Source organism: Balaenoptera acutorostrata, chromosome 2 (genome assembly GCF_949987535.1).
Source record: "Balaenoptera acutorostrata chromosome 2, mBalAcu1.1, whole genome shotgun sequence".
Taxonomy (NCBI): domain Eukaryota; kingdom Metazoa; phylum Chordata; class Mammalia; order Artiodactyla; family Balaenopteridae; genus Balaenoptera; species Balaenoptera acutorostrata.
The window spans coordinates 62,090,880-62,106,554 of NC_080065.1; the positions used below are offsets into that span (position 1 = coordinate 62,090,880).

Here is a 15,675-nt window from a genome sequence, read left to right on the forward strand (position 1 = left end):
GGTCCATTCACGTCTCTACAAATGACCCAATTTCGTTACTTTTTATGGCTGAGTAATATTCCATTGTATATATGTACCACATCTTCTTTATCCGTTCATCTGTTGTTGGACATTTAGGTTGTTTCCATGTCCTGGCTATTGTAAATAGTGCTGCAGTGAACATTGGGGTACGTGTGTCCTTTTGAATTATGGTTTTCTCAGGGTATATGCCCACTAGTGGGATTGCTGGGTCATATGGTAGTTCTATTTTTAGTTTTTTAAGGAACCTCCATAATGTTCTCCATAGTGGCTATATCAATTTACATTCCCACCAGTGTACAAAAGGGTTCCCTTTTCTCCATACCTCTCCAGCATTTGATGATGGCCATTCTGACTGGTGTGAGGTGATACCTCCTTGTAGTTTTGATTTGCATTTCTCTAATAATTAGTGATGTTGAGCATCTTTTCATGTGCCTCTTGGCCATCTGTATGTCTTCTTTGGAGAAATGTCTATTTAGGTCTTCTGCCCATTTTTTAATTGGGTTGTTTGTTTTTTTGCTATTGAGCTCCTTGAGCTGTTTGTATATTTTGGAGATTAATCCTTTGTCAGTTGCTTCATTTGCAAATATTTTCTCCCATTCTGAGGGTTGTCTTTTTGCCTTGTTTATGATTTCCTTTGCTGTGCAAAAGCTTTTAAGTTTCATTAGGTCCCATTTGTTTATTTTTGTTTTTACTTTCATTACTTTAGGAGGTGGGTCAAAAAGGATCTTGCTATGATTTATGTCAAAGAGTGTTTTTCCTATGTTTTCCTCTAAGAGTTTTATAGTGTCCGGTCTTACATTTAGGTCTTTAATCCATTTTGAGTTTATTTTTGTGTATGGTGTTAGGTAGAGTTCTAATTTCATTCTTTTACATGTAGCTGTCCAGTTTTCCCAGCATCAGTTATTCAAGAGGCTGTCTTTTCTCCATCATATGTTCTTGCCTCCTTTGTCATAAATAAGGTGGCCATATGTGCGTGGGTTTATCTCTGGGCTTTCTATCCTGTTCCATTGATCTATATGTCTGATTTTGTGCCAGTACCACACTGTCTTGATTACTGTAGATTTGTAGTATACTTTGAAATCGGGGAGCCTGATTCCTCCAGCTCCATTTTTCTTTCTCAAGACTGCTCTGGCTATTTGGTGTCTTTTGTGTTTCCATACAAATTGTAAGATTTTTTGTTCTGATTCTGTAAAGAATGCCATTGGTAGTTTGATAGGGATTGCATTGGATCTGCACATTTCTTTACTCATTTTCACAATATTGATTCTTCCAATCCAAGAACATGGTATGTTTCTCTATCTGTTTATGTCATCTTTGATTTATTTCATCAGTGTTTTATCATTTTCTGAGTATAAGTCTTTTGCCTCCTTAGGTAGGTTTATTCCTAGGTATTTTGTTCTTTTTGTCATGATGGTAAATGGGATTGTTTCCTTAATTTCTTTTTCTGATTTTTTTGTTGTTAGTGTATAGGAATGCAAGAGATTTCTGTGCATTAATTTTGTATCCTGCAACTTTACCAAATTCATTGATTAGTTCTAATAGTTTTCTGGTGGCATCTTTAGGATTTTCTATGTATAGTATCATGTCATCTGCAAACAGTGAGAGTTTTACTTCTTCTTTTCCAATTTGTATCCCTTTTATTTCTGTTTCTTCTCTGATTGCCATGGTTAGGACTTCCAAAACTACATTGAATAAGAGTGGCGAGAGTGGACATCCTTGTCTTGTTCCTGATCGTAGTGGAAATGCTTTCAGTTTTTCACCATTAAGAAGGGTGTTTGCTGTGGGTTTGACATATATGGCTTATGTTGAGGTAGGTTCCCTCTATGCCCATTTTCTGGAGGGTTTTTATCATAAATGGGTGTTAAATTTTGTCAGAAGCTTTTTCTGCATTTATTGAGATGATCATATGGTTTTTATTCTTTAATTTACTAATATGGTGTATCACATGGATTGATTTGTGTATATTGAAGAATCCTTGCATTCCTGGGATAAATCCCACTTGATCATGGTGTATGATACTTTTAATGTGTTGTTGGATTCTGTTTGCTTGTATTTTGTTGAGGATTTTTGCATCTATGTTCATCAGTGATGTTGGTCTGTAATTTTCTATTTTTTTATATCTTTGTCTGGTTTTGGTATCAGGGTGATGGTGGCCTTGTAGAATGAATTTGGGAGTGTTCCTCCCTCTTCAGTTTTTTGAAGAGTTTGAGAAGGATAGGTGTTAGCTCTTCTCTAAATGTTTGATAGAATTCACATGTGAATCCATCTGGTCCTGGACTTTGTTGGAAGATTTTTAATTACACTTTCAATTTCATTACTTGTGATAGGTCTGTTTATATTTTCTAATTCTTCTTGGTTTAGTCTTGGAAAATTGTACCTTTCCAAGAATTTGTCCATTTCTTCGTGGTTGTCCATTTTATTAGCATGTAGTTGTTTGTAGTAATCTCTTATAATGCTTTGTATTTCTGCAGTGTCAGTTGTGATTTCTCCTTTTTCATTTCTAGTTTTATTGATTTACATCCTCTCCTTTTTTTTCTTGATGAGTCTGGCTAAAGGTTTATCAATTTTGTTTTTCTTCTCAAAGAACCAACTTTTAGTTTTATTTTTCTGTGCTATTGTTTTCTTTGTTTCTATTTCATTTATTTCTGCTCTGATCTTTATGATTTCTTTCCTTCTACTGACTTTGGGTTTTCTTTGTTCTTTCTCTAGTTACTTTAGGTGTAAAGTTAGATTGTTTATTTGGGATTTTTCTTGTTTCTTGAGGTGAGATTGAATTGCTATAAACTTCCCTCTTAAAACTGCTTTTGCTGTGTCCCATAGGTTTTGGGTCGTCGTGTTTTCATTGTCATTTGTTTCTATGTATTTTTTAATTTCTCCTTTGATTTCTTCAGTGATCTCTTGGTTATTTAGTAGTGCACTGTTTAGCCTCCATGTGTTTATGTTTTTTATAGTTTTTTTCCTGTAATTGATTTCCAATCTCATAGCATTGTGGTCAGAAAAGATGCTTGATACGATTTCAATTTTCTTAAATTTCCTGAGGCTTGATTTGTGACCCAAGATGTGATCTATCCTGGAGAATGTTCCCTGTGCACTTGAGAAGAAAGTGTATTCTGCCACTTTCAGGTGGAATGTCCTATAAATATCAATTAAATCTGTCTGGTCTATTGTGTCATTTAAAGCTTGTGCTTCCTTATATATTTTGTTTGGACAATCTGTCCATTGGTGTAAGTGGGGTGTTAAAGTTCCCTACTATTACTGTGTTACTGTCTATTTCCCCTTTTATGCTTGTTAGCATTTGCCTTATGTATTGAGGTGTTCCTATGTTGGGTGCATAAATATTTATAATTGTTATATCTTCTTCTTGGATTGATCCCTTGATCATTATGTAGTATCCTTCCTTATCTCTTGTGACAGTCTTTATTTTAAAGTCTGTTTTATCTGATAAGATTATTACTACTCCAGCTTTCTTTTGATTTCCATTTGCATGGAATATCTTTTTCCATCCCTTCAGTTTCAGTCTGTATGTGTCCCTAGGTCTGAAGTGGGTCTCTTGTAGACAGCATATATATGGGTCTTGTTTTTGTATCCATTCAGCCAGTCTATGTCTTTTGGTTGGAGCATTTAATCCATTTATATTCAAGGTTATTATCGATATGTATATTCCTATTACCATTTTCTTAATTGTTTTGGGTTTGTTTTCTCTTGTGTTTCCTGACTAGAGAAGTTCCTTTAGCATTTGTTGTAAAGCTGGTTTGATGGTGCTGAATTCTCTTAGTTTTTGCTTTTGTCTGTAAAGTTTTGTCTGTAAAGCTTTTGATTTCTCCGTCAAATTTGAATGAGATCCTTGCTGGGTAATCTTGGCTGTAGGTTTTTGTCTTTCATCACTTTAAGTATATCCTGCCACTCCCTTCTGGCCTGCAGAGTTTCTCCTGAAAAATCAGCTGATAACTTTATGGAGATTCCTTTGTATGTTATTTTTTGCTTTTCCCTTGCTGCTTTTGATATTTCTTCTTTGAATTTAATTTTTGTTTGTTTGATTACGTGTGTCTTGGTGTGTTTTTCCTGGGGTTTATCCTGTATGGGACTCTCTGCTTCCTGGACTTGGGTGATTATTTCCTTTCCCATGTTAGGAAAGTTTTCCACTATAATCTCTTCGAATATTTTCTCAGACCCTTTCTTTTTCTCTTCTTTTTCTGGGACCCCTATAATTCAAATGTTGGTGTGTTTAGTGTTGTCCCAGAGGTCTCTGAGATTGTCTTCAATTCTTTTCATTCTTTTTTCTTTATTCTGCTCCTTGGCAGTTATTTCCACCATTCTGTCTTCCAGTTCACTTATTCGTTCTTTTGCCTCAGTTATTTTGTTATTGATGCCTTCTAGTATATTTTTCATTTCAGTTATTGTGTTGTTCATCTCTGTTTATTTGTTCTTTAGTTCTTCTAGATTTTTGTTAAACATTTCTTGTATTTTCTCGATCCATGCCTCCATTCTGTTTCTGAGATCCTGGATCATCTTTACTATCATTACTCTGAATTCTTTTTCAGGTAGGTTGCCTATTTCCTCATTTATTTGGTCTTGTAGGTTTTTTACCTTGCTCCTTCATCTGTGACATATTTTTTTGTCATCTCATTTTTTTTTTTCTGGGGTGGGATTGTGTTCCTGTGTTACTGGTTGTTCAGCCTGAGGCTTCCAGCACTGGAGTTTGTAGGCTGTTGGGTAGAGCTGAGTCCTGGTGCCAAGATGAGGACCTCTGAGAGACCTCACTCCAGTGAGTTATTCCCTGGGGTCTGAGGTCCTCTGTTAGTCCAGTGGTTCAGACTTGGAGCTCCCACCACAGGAGCTCAGGCATGACCCCCAGCTTGTGAACCAAGATCCTGCAAGCCATGCAGGGCAGCAAAAAAAAAAACAAAAAAAGGAGCTGAAGAATAACAAAGAGTAAAAAAGAAAATAAGATTAGAAAACTAACAGATATGTTAGAAAAAATAAAAATATAGATGAAACAGTAACTGGAAGGTAAAAAAGCAAAAAAAGAGGAGGGAAAAAAAAGCTGGAGAATCCCTTAGCTCTGGGAGGCGGGGTTTAGGTGGTGGGCGGGGCCTATGCTTAGGACCCACGGGGCTGAAAAGGCCCTTCGGGTGTGGGTCTTAGGTTCAGTGTAGCAGGAGGGGCCCAGGAGTGCCTCTGGCCTTGAGGGCGGAGGACCAGGTCTGGGACTCCAGCAGGCTCCCTGGGCCTGAGTGGGCAGGGGAAATGCTAGACGCATTCCCCCCGATCCGCCGATCCTGGAGGGTCCCTCCCCGTTGGCCTCTCTTCTTCTCCCCACCCCCCTCCTATGCCCCTAGGCCCCATGGCCAGAGGGGGCCCTGGAAAGCAGGGGACCAGACCTGGAAGCCCAACAGGCTTCCCAGGGCCAAGTGGGCAGGGGAAATGCCCACCAGGCCTCCCCTGATCCTCCGGTCCTGGGGGTTCCCCCGTCACCACCTGTCTCCTCTTTCCCGCTCCTCCCTCCCTCCCACACCCCTAGGACCCGCGAGGCCCGAGGGGGCCCTGGAGAACAGAGGACCAGGCCCAGGAGCCCAGCAGGCTTCCCGGGGCCTGAGTGGGTGGGGGAAACGCCTTCCGCATCTCCCCTGATCCTCCGATCCCGGAGGGCCCCTCCCCATCCACCTCTCCTCTTCTTCCCGCCTCTGTCCTACACCCCTAGGAACCACGCGGCCTGGAGGGGGCCTCAGAGAGTGGAGGCCCTGGCCCTGGAGCCCAGCAGGCTTCCCCAGGCCTGATTGGGCAGGGAAACACTAGGCGTGCTCCCCACTGATCCTCCAAGCCCCTGAGGGTCCCTCCAGGTGTGGGAACCCCTCCCCTCTCCCACCCACCCCTCAGGGGTGCCTGTCCTGTCCGGCCTCCACTTCTCCTCCCCCCTCACTCCCCAACATGTCCTACCCGGTTGCTCGGGGGTTCCTCCCATCTCCTGGGGCATCGAGGCCCCCCACCAACATCTGCCAGGTGCCCTGGTTGTGGGGAGATGCGAACTCCTCGTCCTCCCACACTGGAGGAGGAATCTACATATGCTTTTTAAGAGCACAATCTGTTTCCTACAGCCTGCCAGCTCATCCATATGCAAGCCCTGCTGGCCTTCAAAGCCAGATGTTTTGGGGGGCTCGTTTTCCCGGTGTTGGACCCCAGGCTGCAGAGCCTGATGTGGGCTCGGATTCCTCACCCCTTGGGGAGAACCTCTGCAACTGTGATATCCTCCCATTTGTGGGTCATGTAGTCTGGGGTGTGGGTGGTGACCCACCTACCTGTCTCCTTGTGGTTTCTTCTTTATACTGTTAGTTGTGGGAAAATCTTTTCTGCTAGTTTTCAGGTCATTCTCATCAATAATTGCTCTGTTAATAGTTGTAATTTTGGTGTGTCTGTGGCAGGAGGTGAGCAGGAGGGTCTTCCTGCTCTGCCATTTTGGCCACATCATACGGAGAAGGGAGGCTATACGTTTTGATTCTCTGACAGGGCAAACCTCTCCCCTTATCATTTTTCATCTTCTTCATATAGTCTTTTATATTTTATATACATATTGTTTATTCCTCCAGAGTGTACATAAAATCAATGTCAATTTCCCCCCAAATTTGAGAATTTTAATTAGAATTGTACTGTGTTTGTACTGAATTTCTTTCATCTGTAAGGAAGGGTTGGCACTCAAATCTCAGAATTGTGGCAATTGTTAAGTCCCATTTTTCCTCTGCTGCATTCCCAAACACAGTACTAGTGGTAGCCAAGAACTATTTTCCCTTCTTGGCTAACCCCTAAATACTTACTGGAAATTTATAAGCTTGCTCCCTTCCCATAGGGCAAAGTTATAGCTTACTGTTTATAATAAATAAGAATTCTGTATAGGCTTTTTGAAAAGCAACATGCCATGTAAAGAATATAAGATAAGGAATTTATACTTCTTCACATCCTTCCCTTGTTGAAAAAGTAAATTTTAAAAGGAAACAGACACATTGGAAACAATCCTGGATGCAGATAAGTAAATTGGATTGTATAATGTATCTGTGGTATGTAATTTTTTTTTCCTTCTCTCTCCCCACTGCATTTGTTCTCTTTATCTGTGAATCTGCTTCCTTTTTTGTTATATTCACTAGTTGTATTTTTTAGATTCCACATATAAGTGATATCATACATATCTTTCTGTCTGACTTACTTTACTTAGCATATGCCCTCCAAGTCCATCCATCTTGTTGCAGACAGCAAAATTTCTTTTTTTATTGCTGAGTAGTATTCCATTGTATATATATACACCACATCTTTATCCATTCATCTGTTGATGGATACGTAGCTTGCTTCCATATCTTGGCAATTGTAAATAATGCTGCTACGAACACTGGCATGCATGTATCTTTTCAAATTAGCGTTTTTGTTTTTTTCAGGTATGTATACCCAGGAGTGAGTGGGGATTGCTGGGTCATGTGGTAGCTTTATTTTTAGTTTTTTGAGAAACCTCCAAACTGTTTTCCACAGTGGCTACACCAATTTATATTCCCACTAACAGTGTACAAGGGTTCCCTTTTCTCCACACCCTCGCCGACATTTGTTGTGTTCTTTTTGATGATAGCCATTCTGACAGTGTGAGCTGATAATCTCATTGTGGTTTTAAGGTATATAAATTTTTAACATGTTTGCTTGCAGGATGCCATGGCTTTTAATAAGTTTAATGTTCTCCACTGGCACATAGTAGATGACCAGTCTTTCCCTTATCAGAGCGTCACTTTTCCTGGATTAAGCAAAAAAGTGAGTAATTCATGTTATTGTTGGTATACAAAAAAAAAATTTTGGTATAGTTTCATTAGAAGTTTGCAGCTTAAATGTTTCTTCTTATGTATAGAATTGAAGTGTAAAAGTTAGATATTTGGGGGACCTCCCTGGCGGTCCAGTGGTTAAGACTCCATGCTTCCACTGCAGTGGGAGTGGGTTAGATCCCTGGTCAGTGCGGCCAAAAAAAAAAAAAAAGAAGAAGAAGATACTTGTGGTTTTAAATGTTTTTAATAGGCTGCGGCTGAGCATTTTAGATCCACAAAACTGTTGTGGTTTTGTAATTGTTATGTTATCGTAAATGTAAACAATCTCTAGGGGCTATACAAATAAAAATTTTAAAACTTTAATGAATGTAGGAGACCTGAAGCATTCGTGATTAACGTAAGGTTAAGTAATTATATTTACCAAGTAGTCCAACTGTATATTTGTTTTAAACAGAATTGTTTTGAATTCTATAAATGACAACTTCTTTTCTCTCTGAAAAGCTATATGAAGCAGGGAATCTTACAGATAATGGCTCCTTCTTGGAAAATAATGGTGGTCTTAGGAGTGTTCAGATTCACTGTATTATAGACCAGTGAAGCTGGGAGTGAGCCTCGATACCATCTAGTTGAATCCCCCTCTAGTACAAGGCCAGTCACTGACAGCCGAGAGAAGCTGTATGTCTCATCCAAAGTTGTAGTTAGGAAGAGGCAGAGCCAAGACCCGAAATTTTGTCTTCTGGCCACAATTCCAAAACTTTCTCCAAGGTTTTGATGTAGTTTGGGTTGAAATCCTAGCAGCACTCCTGTTGTTGTTTGCTTTTAATAAATGGGAAACTTCAAACATATACAGAAGTAGAATTTAATGAATTCCCATTTCCTTATCAGTCAGCCTCAGTAATCAAGTGATGGCCAGTCTTGTATCACCTATACCCCCTCCATTATTTTGAAGGTAATCCCAGACATCATATCTTATTGGTAAAAAGGCCTGTTTAAAAAGTTATAGTTCGTTATCACAGCTAAAAAAATAGCAATAATCCAGATAGCCAGTCATTATTCATGTTTCCCCAAGTGCCTTTTTCTTTTTAAAAAAAATTTGCATTCGGATGCAAATAAGGTCCATACATTGTGGTCAGTTAATATGTCTGTTCTCTTTTATATATAGCTGCCCATCCCTGCCCATCTCTTTTTTTTTTCTTGTTATTATTTTCATTGAGGAAACTAAGCTCAGTTTGTCCTATAGTTTCCCACAGTCTGGGTTTTGCTGGTTGCATTCCCAGTGTCAATATGTTCTTCTGTCTCCTCTATTTACTGTAAACTGGTGGTTAGATCTAGTCTTGATTCAATACAAATTTGATGTTGAAGATGAGGGTAGGGCAAGACTACTTTTTAGAAGTTGAGCATTTATTTATATTTATATATTTATACCTTGAGAAACGTGCCATGGTAACACCTTTAATGGACCTTTATCTTTAGCTACCACCAATATTGAGTTCTAATTTTTCAAGGACCTATAGTAGGACCAAGGGTAATCTTAAAAAAAACAAACAAAAAAAAAACACAGGTCACTTATCAGAGCATCTCGGGGAATTTTTAAAGCTGACAGTAATTAAAGTGACTTTGAAAGACAACAGCTATGCTTTGTAATAATGTGTGAATTTTGATTCTAAAACTGACAAGGGCAGTGTATTCAGAATTTTCACTTCGGAGTCAAACATTTCTGTTTTGTCGTACAGTTACATGAGGTTGAAACAGCCTGACGGTAGACGTTGCTGAAACGAGGTGCTGGTAGAGATAGACAGTCCTATCAGTAAATCTGGAATTAACCCAAAGTGTGCTGAGAGCTTATTGATAAGATACAGTAAACAAGTAATTTAAATGAGTCATCCAACATCACATAAGACTATTTTATACTTTGTAATACTTGAAAAATCTGCCAGCAGATACTGAAGTACAAACAGAGCTGTAAACAGTTCATACATTTAAAGAAATATGGCTTTTACAGGGAAGCTATTCTTCGTCTCATGTTTATACTCCAAACGATGTCCGTATGGTGATTGAATATGCCCGATTACGAGGGATTCGGATCGTGCCAGAATTTGATAGCCCTGGACATACGCAGTCTTGGGGAGAAGGTAAGGAGCGTGTTTTATGAGTGGCAGAAAATGAACATTTGAGGTCTTACATCTCATGACTTCGTGTTTGCTCATTTTGTTCTTACTTGTGATTTGCACAAAGGTTGTGCAAACTATTGATAGTTGTAATTCAGTAACTATTATGTGTCTATTGTGAGCAAGTCACTATCTAGGCATTGCCTAAAGTATAAACACAAGGGATAAAGGAAAACAAGAAATGATTACAACAAGTAGAATGCATAAGTGAATTAAACATTACATGAATGAAGTAACACTTAAAATGCTTTTGAGAGATCAAAGAATATATTCGTGTTTCTGGTAGAGGGAATAACAGGAAAGGCAATTTAGCTGGAGTACGGTGCAGCAGAGAGTAGTTGTACTGTCGGGTGCTTAAGAACTGGCTCTGGAGCTAGATTGCCTGGATTTGAATCCTGCTTCTGGTGTTTATAAACTGAGTGACTTTGGGCAAGTCAGAACATCTCATCCTCAATTTTCCCACCTCTAAAATGGGAGTATTAGCAGTAGCTATCATGTAATTTTTTTTTTTGAAGATTAAAGAATGAATGTAAAGCACATAGCACCACACCTACCATTTATAATTGTGCAATAAGTAGTATTAGAATAGACATGGAGTACAGTGGGAAATGAGTCTGAAAAAGTAGTGTAGAGGGCCTTGGGTGAGGAATGTGGGATTCATCCGGACACATGGAAGCCAGTGAAAGTTACAGAGTAGAAGAGTGACATGATGGGAGCCACACTTCAGGGAATCCTATGTGAAAGTGACAGATTGGAAGGGGGAGGAGATTGAAGGTCCTAGACCAGAATGGTGATAGCAGGGATGGAAAATAATATACAGAACTGAGAGACATTCTGGAAATACAACCCATAGAACTTGGCAACTGACTGACTCCAGGAGGAGAGGGACAAGAGACTTAGGAGGATGGTGTCTCACTTACCAGAATGTGAAAATCAGGAGAAGCTACAGAAGGAGTTTGGGGAAGACAGTTTGGTTTTTGTTAGATTATATTTGAAGTGAAGCTAGGATATCTAATTGTGTTCAGCAGGGACTTTGAAATATGGTTTGAAGCTCGAGACAAAAGGATTGGGGCAACGTTTAGATTTGGGAGTCATTAATATTTGAGGTAATATTTGAAATGGGTAAAATCTCAGAGGCTGATGGAAGGGGAAACAAAAGAGGTACAGGGATAGTGTTCAGGAAACAATTCTTCTTATTTGGAAGAAATTATCATAGTAACTCTTAGTAAACACATTTATCTTTTTCTGTATAAAATCTCTTTTGGCTTCAACAAAATAAAGTAATATAATCATGTGCAAAGCCGTGTCTTTGTGACTGAAATACTTCTTTAGAAAAGATTCTCCATGTTTCGTTCCAGGCCAGAAAGACCTCCTGACTCCATGTTATAATGGAAAAGAGCCATCTGGGGCTTTTGGACCTATAAACCCTATTTGGAATACAACTTACAGCTTCCTGTCTAAATTTTTCAAAGAAATTAGTACCGTGTTTCCGGATGAATTCATTCATTTGGGAGGAGATGAAGTAGATTTTGATTGTTGGTATGAAAATATGTTAAATCCCCCCTATTTCTAAAAACTGTTGCATTTGAAGTAGGTGTAGAGGTCTCCACATGAAAAGGGAAGATTTGGGGTAACATCTCTGTACGGTTTTAACTTGGCAACACAACTCGTGAGATGGTGGATTTCTGTAGAATGTACATATGGGTGGTATGACAAAGTAAAAGCTTTTAGGAAGGAGAATTAAGATGCAGAAGGAAATGGGAATTAAAAAAAAAAGACTAAAGAGTGAACAAGAATAGCTTTAGTGAAAGAGGGTAATGATTAAGTGGGAGAGATTTTTCAAGTAAAAGTCCTCTTTGCAGGGCTTCCCTGGTGGCGCAGTGGTTGAGAATCTGCCTGCCAATGCAGGGGACACGGGTTCGAGCCCTGGTCTGGGAAGATCCCACATGCCGCGGAGCGACTAAGCCCGTGAGCCACAATTGCTGAGCCTGCGCGTCTGGAGCCTGTGCTCTGCAATGGGAGGGGCTGCAATAGTGAGAGGCCCGCGCACCGCGATGAAGAGTGGCCCCCACTTGCCGCAACTGGACAAAGCCCTCGCACAGAAATGAAGACCCAACACAGCCATTAAAAAAAAAAAAAAAAAAAAAGTCCTCTTTGCAAATAGCCTCAGACGGAGGAGAGAGGTGGGAGGTTAGGGAAAACCATTTTTATAGGAAATCAGCTTCTAGAAAAAAATTATTTGCAGTGGAAAGCTAAGATAACTCATAATTAAGTTTTTAGGTTTATTTTACTCTACAAAATTTAATAGTTTTACATGTGTATAAGATGTTAGGGATATATGCTGCTTTAAAAAGATGGGGCATATTGAACTTCTAATGAAATTTTGATCACTTTTTATTTAAGGGCATCCAATCCAGAAATCCAGGATTTCATGAGGGACAAAGGCTTTGGCAGAAATTTTAAGAAACTAGAATCCTTCTATATGCAAGCGTAAGTTACTTTAAAGCCTACTTCTGTTTTTATTTCATCAATGCCTTTTGTAAAAGCTTAAGCTGTTATTTAGTACTATATTTTTCATTTTCTCTCCACTCCTTGCCAAAGTGTAGATGTTATATTCTTTGTTACACAAAGTATAGATGAAAAATCATAAAGGAGGGAGCAATAGCCACTATTTTCTTTAAATCAATAACATGGTGACTCTGATCCTTTTGCAGTAACTGTTGAAACACAGGATAACAGTCATCTGTTCTAAGAACTCAGCTCAGAGCCCTGGCTGCCCTGCGAAGTCTTCGTCACCATCCATCCTCTGGAATTCAGTCCCTTTTGTCAACGCCGGAGCATTTCTTTTACTTTATACCTGTGCTGTCTCGTATGGTAGCCACAGCCACATGTGGCTGTTTGTATTTAAATCAGAATTGAAGAAAATTAAAAATTCAGTTCCTCAGTCACATTAGCCACATTTCAGGTGTTGAACAGCTAGATGAGGCTGGTGGCTACCGCACTGGAAAGTGCATATATAGAACATTTCCATCACTGCATAAAGTTCTAGTAGACAGTGCTGCTCTATGCTAGGGAGCAGTGAACTTGTTCTCTGAAGGGCCAGACAGTAAATATGGGAGACTTCGTGGGGCACATATGGTTGCATACTTTTTTTTTGCATACTCTTATTTTTTAAACAATGCTTTACAAATGTAAAAACCATTCTCAGCTCAAGAGCCATACAAAAACAGGCTGCAGGCTATAGCTTGCCAACTCCTGCATTGAGCAAGCCCAGATTCTAGCCTTTTCCTGTTCAGCTTTCTGTGTGATACAGTCTAATTTTTTTAGCCTGCAGAGCACCTGCCATTGTCCGAACATCAGGAAATATTTGTGAATTGACTGTCAACACTCTTGGAAGTTATTTAGGTGATGTCACAGGCTAGTTTCTAGTTTCCTTTATTCTAAGATACCCATGAAATTACAAAGATTGCTGTTTATACACTTCCCTTTGAGTTGCCCCATCTTCCTATCTTTGGGGTATGCTTAGCTCGTTCATTCTGCAATTGACTTGAACCCCTCTGCTGTGTCAGGTTCTGAGCCACGTGCTAGAAAGAAGGAAGGAACCACATGGGTCGCCACCCAGCTTTAGCTAGTTCTGCTGTAAAGCTGTGCTATACTGAGAGGCACCTCTCAGTGTTGGAGTTCTTGGGATAAAAATGTGCATTCTTTACACATATTGGTCAGCTTGTGATCTGAAATAACTTTGTAATTTTTTCAATGGTAGGGTTTTGGATATGATTTCAGCCATAAACAAGAACTCCATAGTCTGGCAAGAAGTTTTTGATGATGCAAGCAAGGTGAGAAGTATTAAGACTGCATTTGGTTTTGATAATATGAGAGACTTAATACTTTAATACTTCCTTGGATGGAAGGAACCCTAATGAAGCTTCCCTGTAATGCTGGGGAAATGAGCTTACCTTTCCATTTGAGCTGTAACACTGAGACCAGTGATAATGGTATTGATCTGATTTCTTCCATTTACTTCATTCTTCAGCGCCACCTCCTCCTCATCTCTCCCATCTCCCCTCCTCCCCCATCTCCCCTCCTCCCCCGCCATCTCATTTTTAATCACAAATTGAAGTGCTTTGAAGACCGTTCCTTTTTCCAGAAGGGCAGAACAAACATAAATAAGTCTTTACTGCTGTTAAGATAGTTTTGTTTTAAGTAAAATTGTCAATGTACACTTTTTATTTTAAATGGCATTTCTCTCTGACATACTCAGAATTCTTTATTTTCCTTTGGGGGCAACTGAGAATTTGCAAGTCCAGCTACTAGTATTATCTTTCCAGAAGGGTTGGTGGCATCCTCAGAGTTCCAAAGTAAGTACAATAGTGTGGTAGAAATGGGATGAAAACCTTTAATTCATTACACCTATATGGTATCATATGTAGACAAAGGTTAAATATCCAACCTTAAGGTTGATGAAACTTCTAAGTCCCTACAACAAATAGCATTTGATATTAATTCTAAAGAGAAAGGGAAAAAAGGAAATGCTGCTTTTTTCAAGGATCTTAAAAGTTATTTTCTTAGCTACAGTGCCTCGGACTTGTAATTTCATCTACTGTAGTTGCGAGACCTAATAATATATATTGTGATTTGTGACTTTAATAGCTCATGCCAGGCACAGTAATTCAAGTGTGGAAAGCGGAGGACTATACTCAGGAACAAAGTAAAGTTACAGAAGCTGGCTTCCCTGTGATCCTTTCTGCTCCTTGGTACTTAGACTGGATCAGTTATGGACAAGACTGGAAACGATACTATGCCGTGGACCCTCTTAGTTTTGAGGGTAAGTGAAGCAACCATCATTACTTGATTTGTTAGGTTTTTTTCCCTACCCTCCCTCCAGGGAATCCTTACCTAGGTAGCATCTACCAACTATCCTCCCTTTTATGTTTGACCCTTGATTTTGTTTGTGTGTACTTAAACAGACCAACTACAATATCATTTTAAACTCTGTGAAAGAAACCACATTCTTCCCTAAATGAAAGAACTTCAAAAGTAGATTCCCTTAGATTTTTCTCTCCATTTTCACTGATAAGACTTGTTATCACTATGCATTTAAAGATGCCTGACTGCATTAACCTTGTATCTCCTACTCTGAGCTGCCTCTCCAATGCAAGACACCTAAGCAGGGATCCCGTCCTATTCAGTGGCTTCCGGGTTCTGAGGAGGAGGCATCCTTGAGGGGGTGGTCATGTCTGAGTGGTGGAGCTCCAGACTCTCAAACCCCCTTCATTAAGAACAGTTCTCCCTTGTCCATTTTTGTATACCAGACTTTAATATAAAATTTCCTTTGAGGAAAAGTATTTTGCTGTTTAAAAGAGTTTCAAAACTGTAGGTCTATTAGGAATTGACATAACTGTTTCTCTAAAAAGCATTTTCTGAGAATCAGAAAGTCGTAATTACTATAGATAGTCTCTTTAATAAAATGGTATCTTTACTACCAGACTGCCACATTAGTTAACATATGCTAACAAGTACTATGTGAACCATGGGGTCAGCCGTGGCAGTAAAGTTGGCCACCTTTTTTTGTGCCACAGCCATGAACATCTCCCAACGTCCTGCTTAACAGGAGAGAAATGTTGCCCTAAGATAACAATAGAAATCAGCATTGCCTCTGTATATAGGCCTCAAGTTGCAACTACCTAACTTACATC

The 15,675-nt window shown here is 39.4% G+C and overlaps 1 protein-coding gene across 4 annotated transcripts in view; it reads left to right on the plus strand.

Annotated features, from left to right (window-relative positions):
- HEXB (hexosaminidase subunit beta) overlaps window positions 1–15,675 on the plus strand; it is a 38,614-nt gene that overhangs the window by 18,415 nt on the left and 4,524 nt on the right. For all 4 annotated transcript variants that reach the window (XM_057541443.1, XM_057541442.1, XM_007175916.2 and 1 more), the window contains 6 exons: window positions 7,702–7,803; window positions 9,814–9,943; window positions 11,338–11,518; window positions 12,383–12,469; window positions 13,743–13,815; window positions 14,630–14,804. In XM_057541443.1, the coding sequence (XP_057397426.1) occupies window positions 7,702–7,803; window positions 9,814–9,943; window positions 11,338–11,518; window positions 12,383–12,469; window positions 13,743–13,815; window positions 14,630–14,804 (748 nt within the window). The remainder of the gene's footprint in view (window positions 1–7,701; window positions 7,804–9,813; window positions 9,944–11,337; window positions 11,519–12,382; window positions 12,470–13,742; window positions 13,816–14,629; window positions 14,805–15,675) is intronic.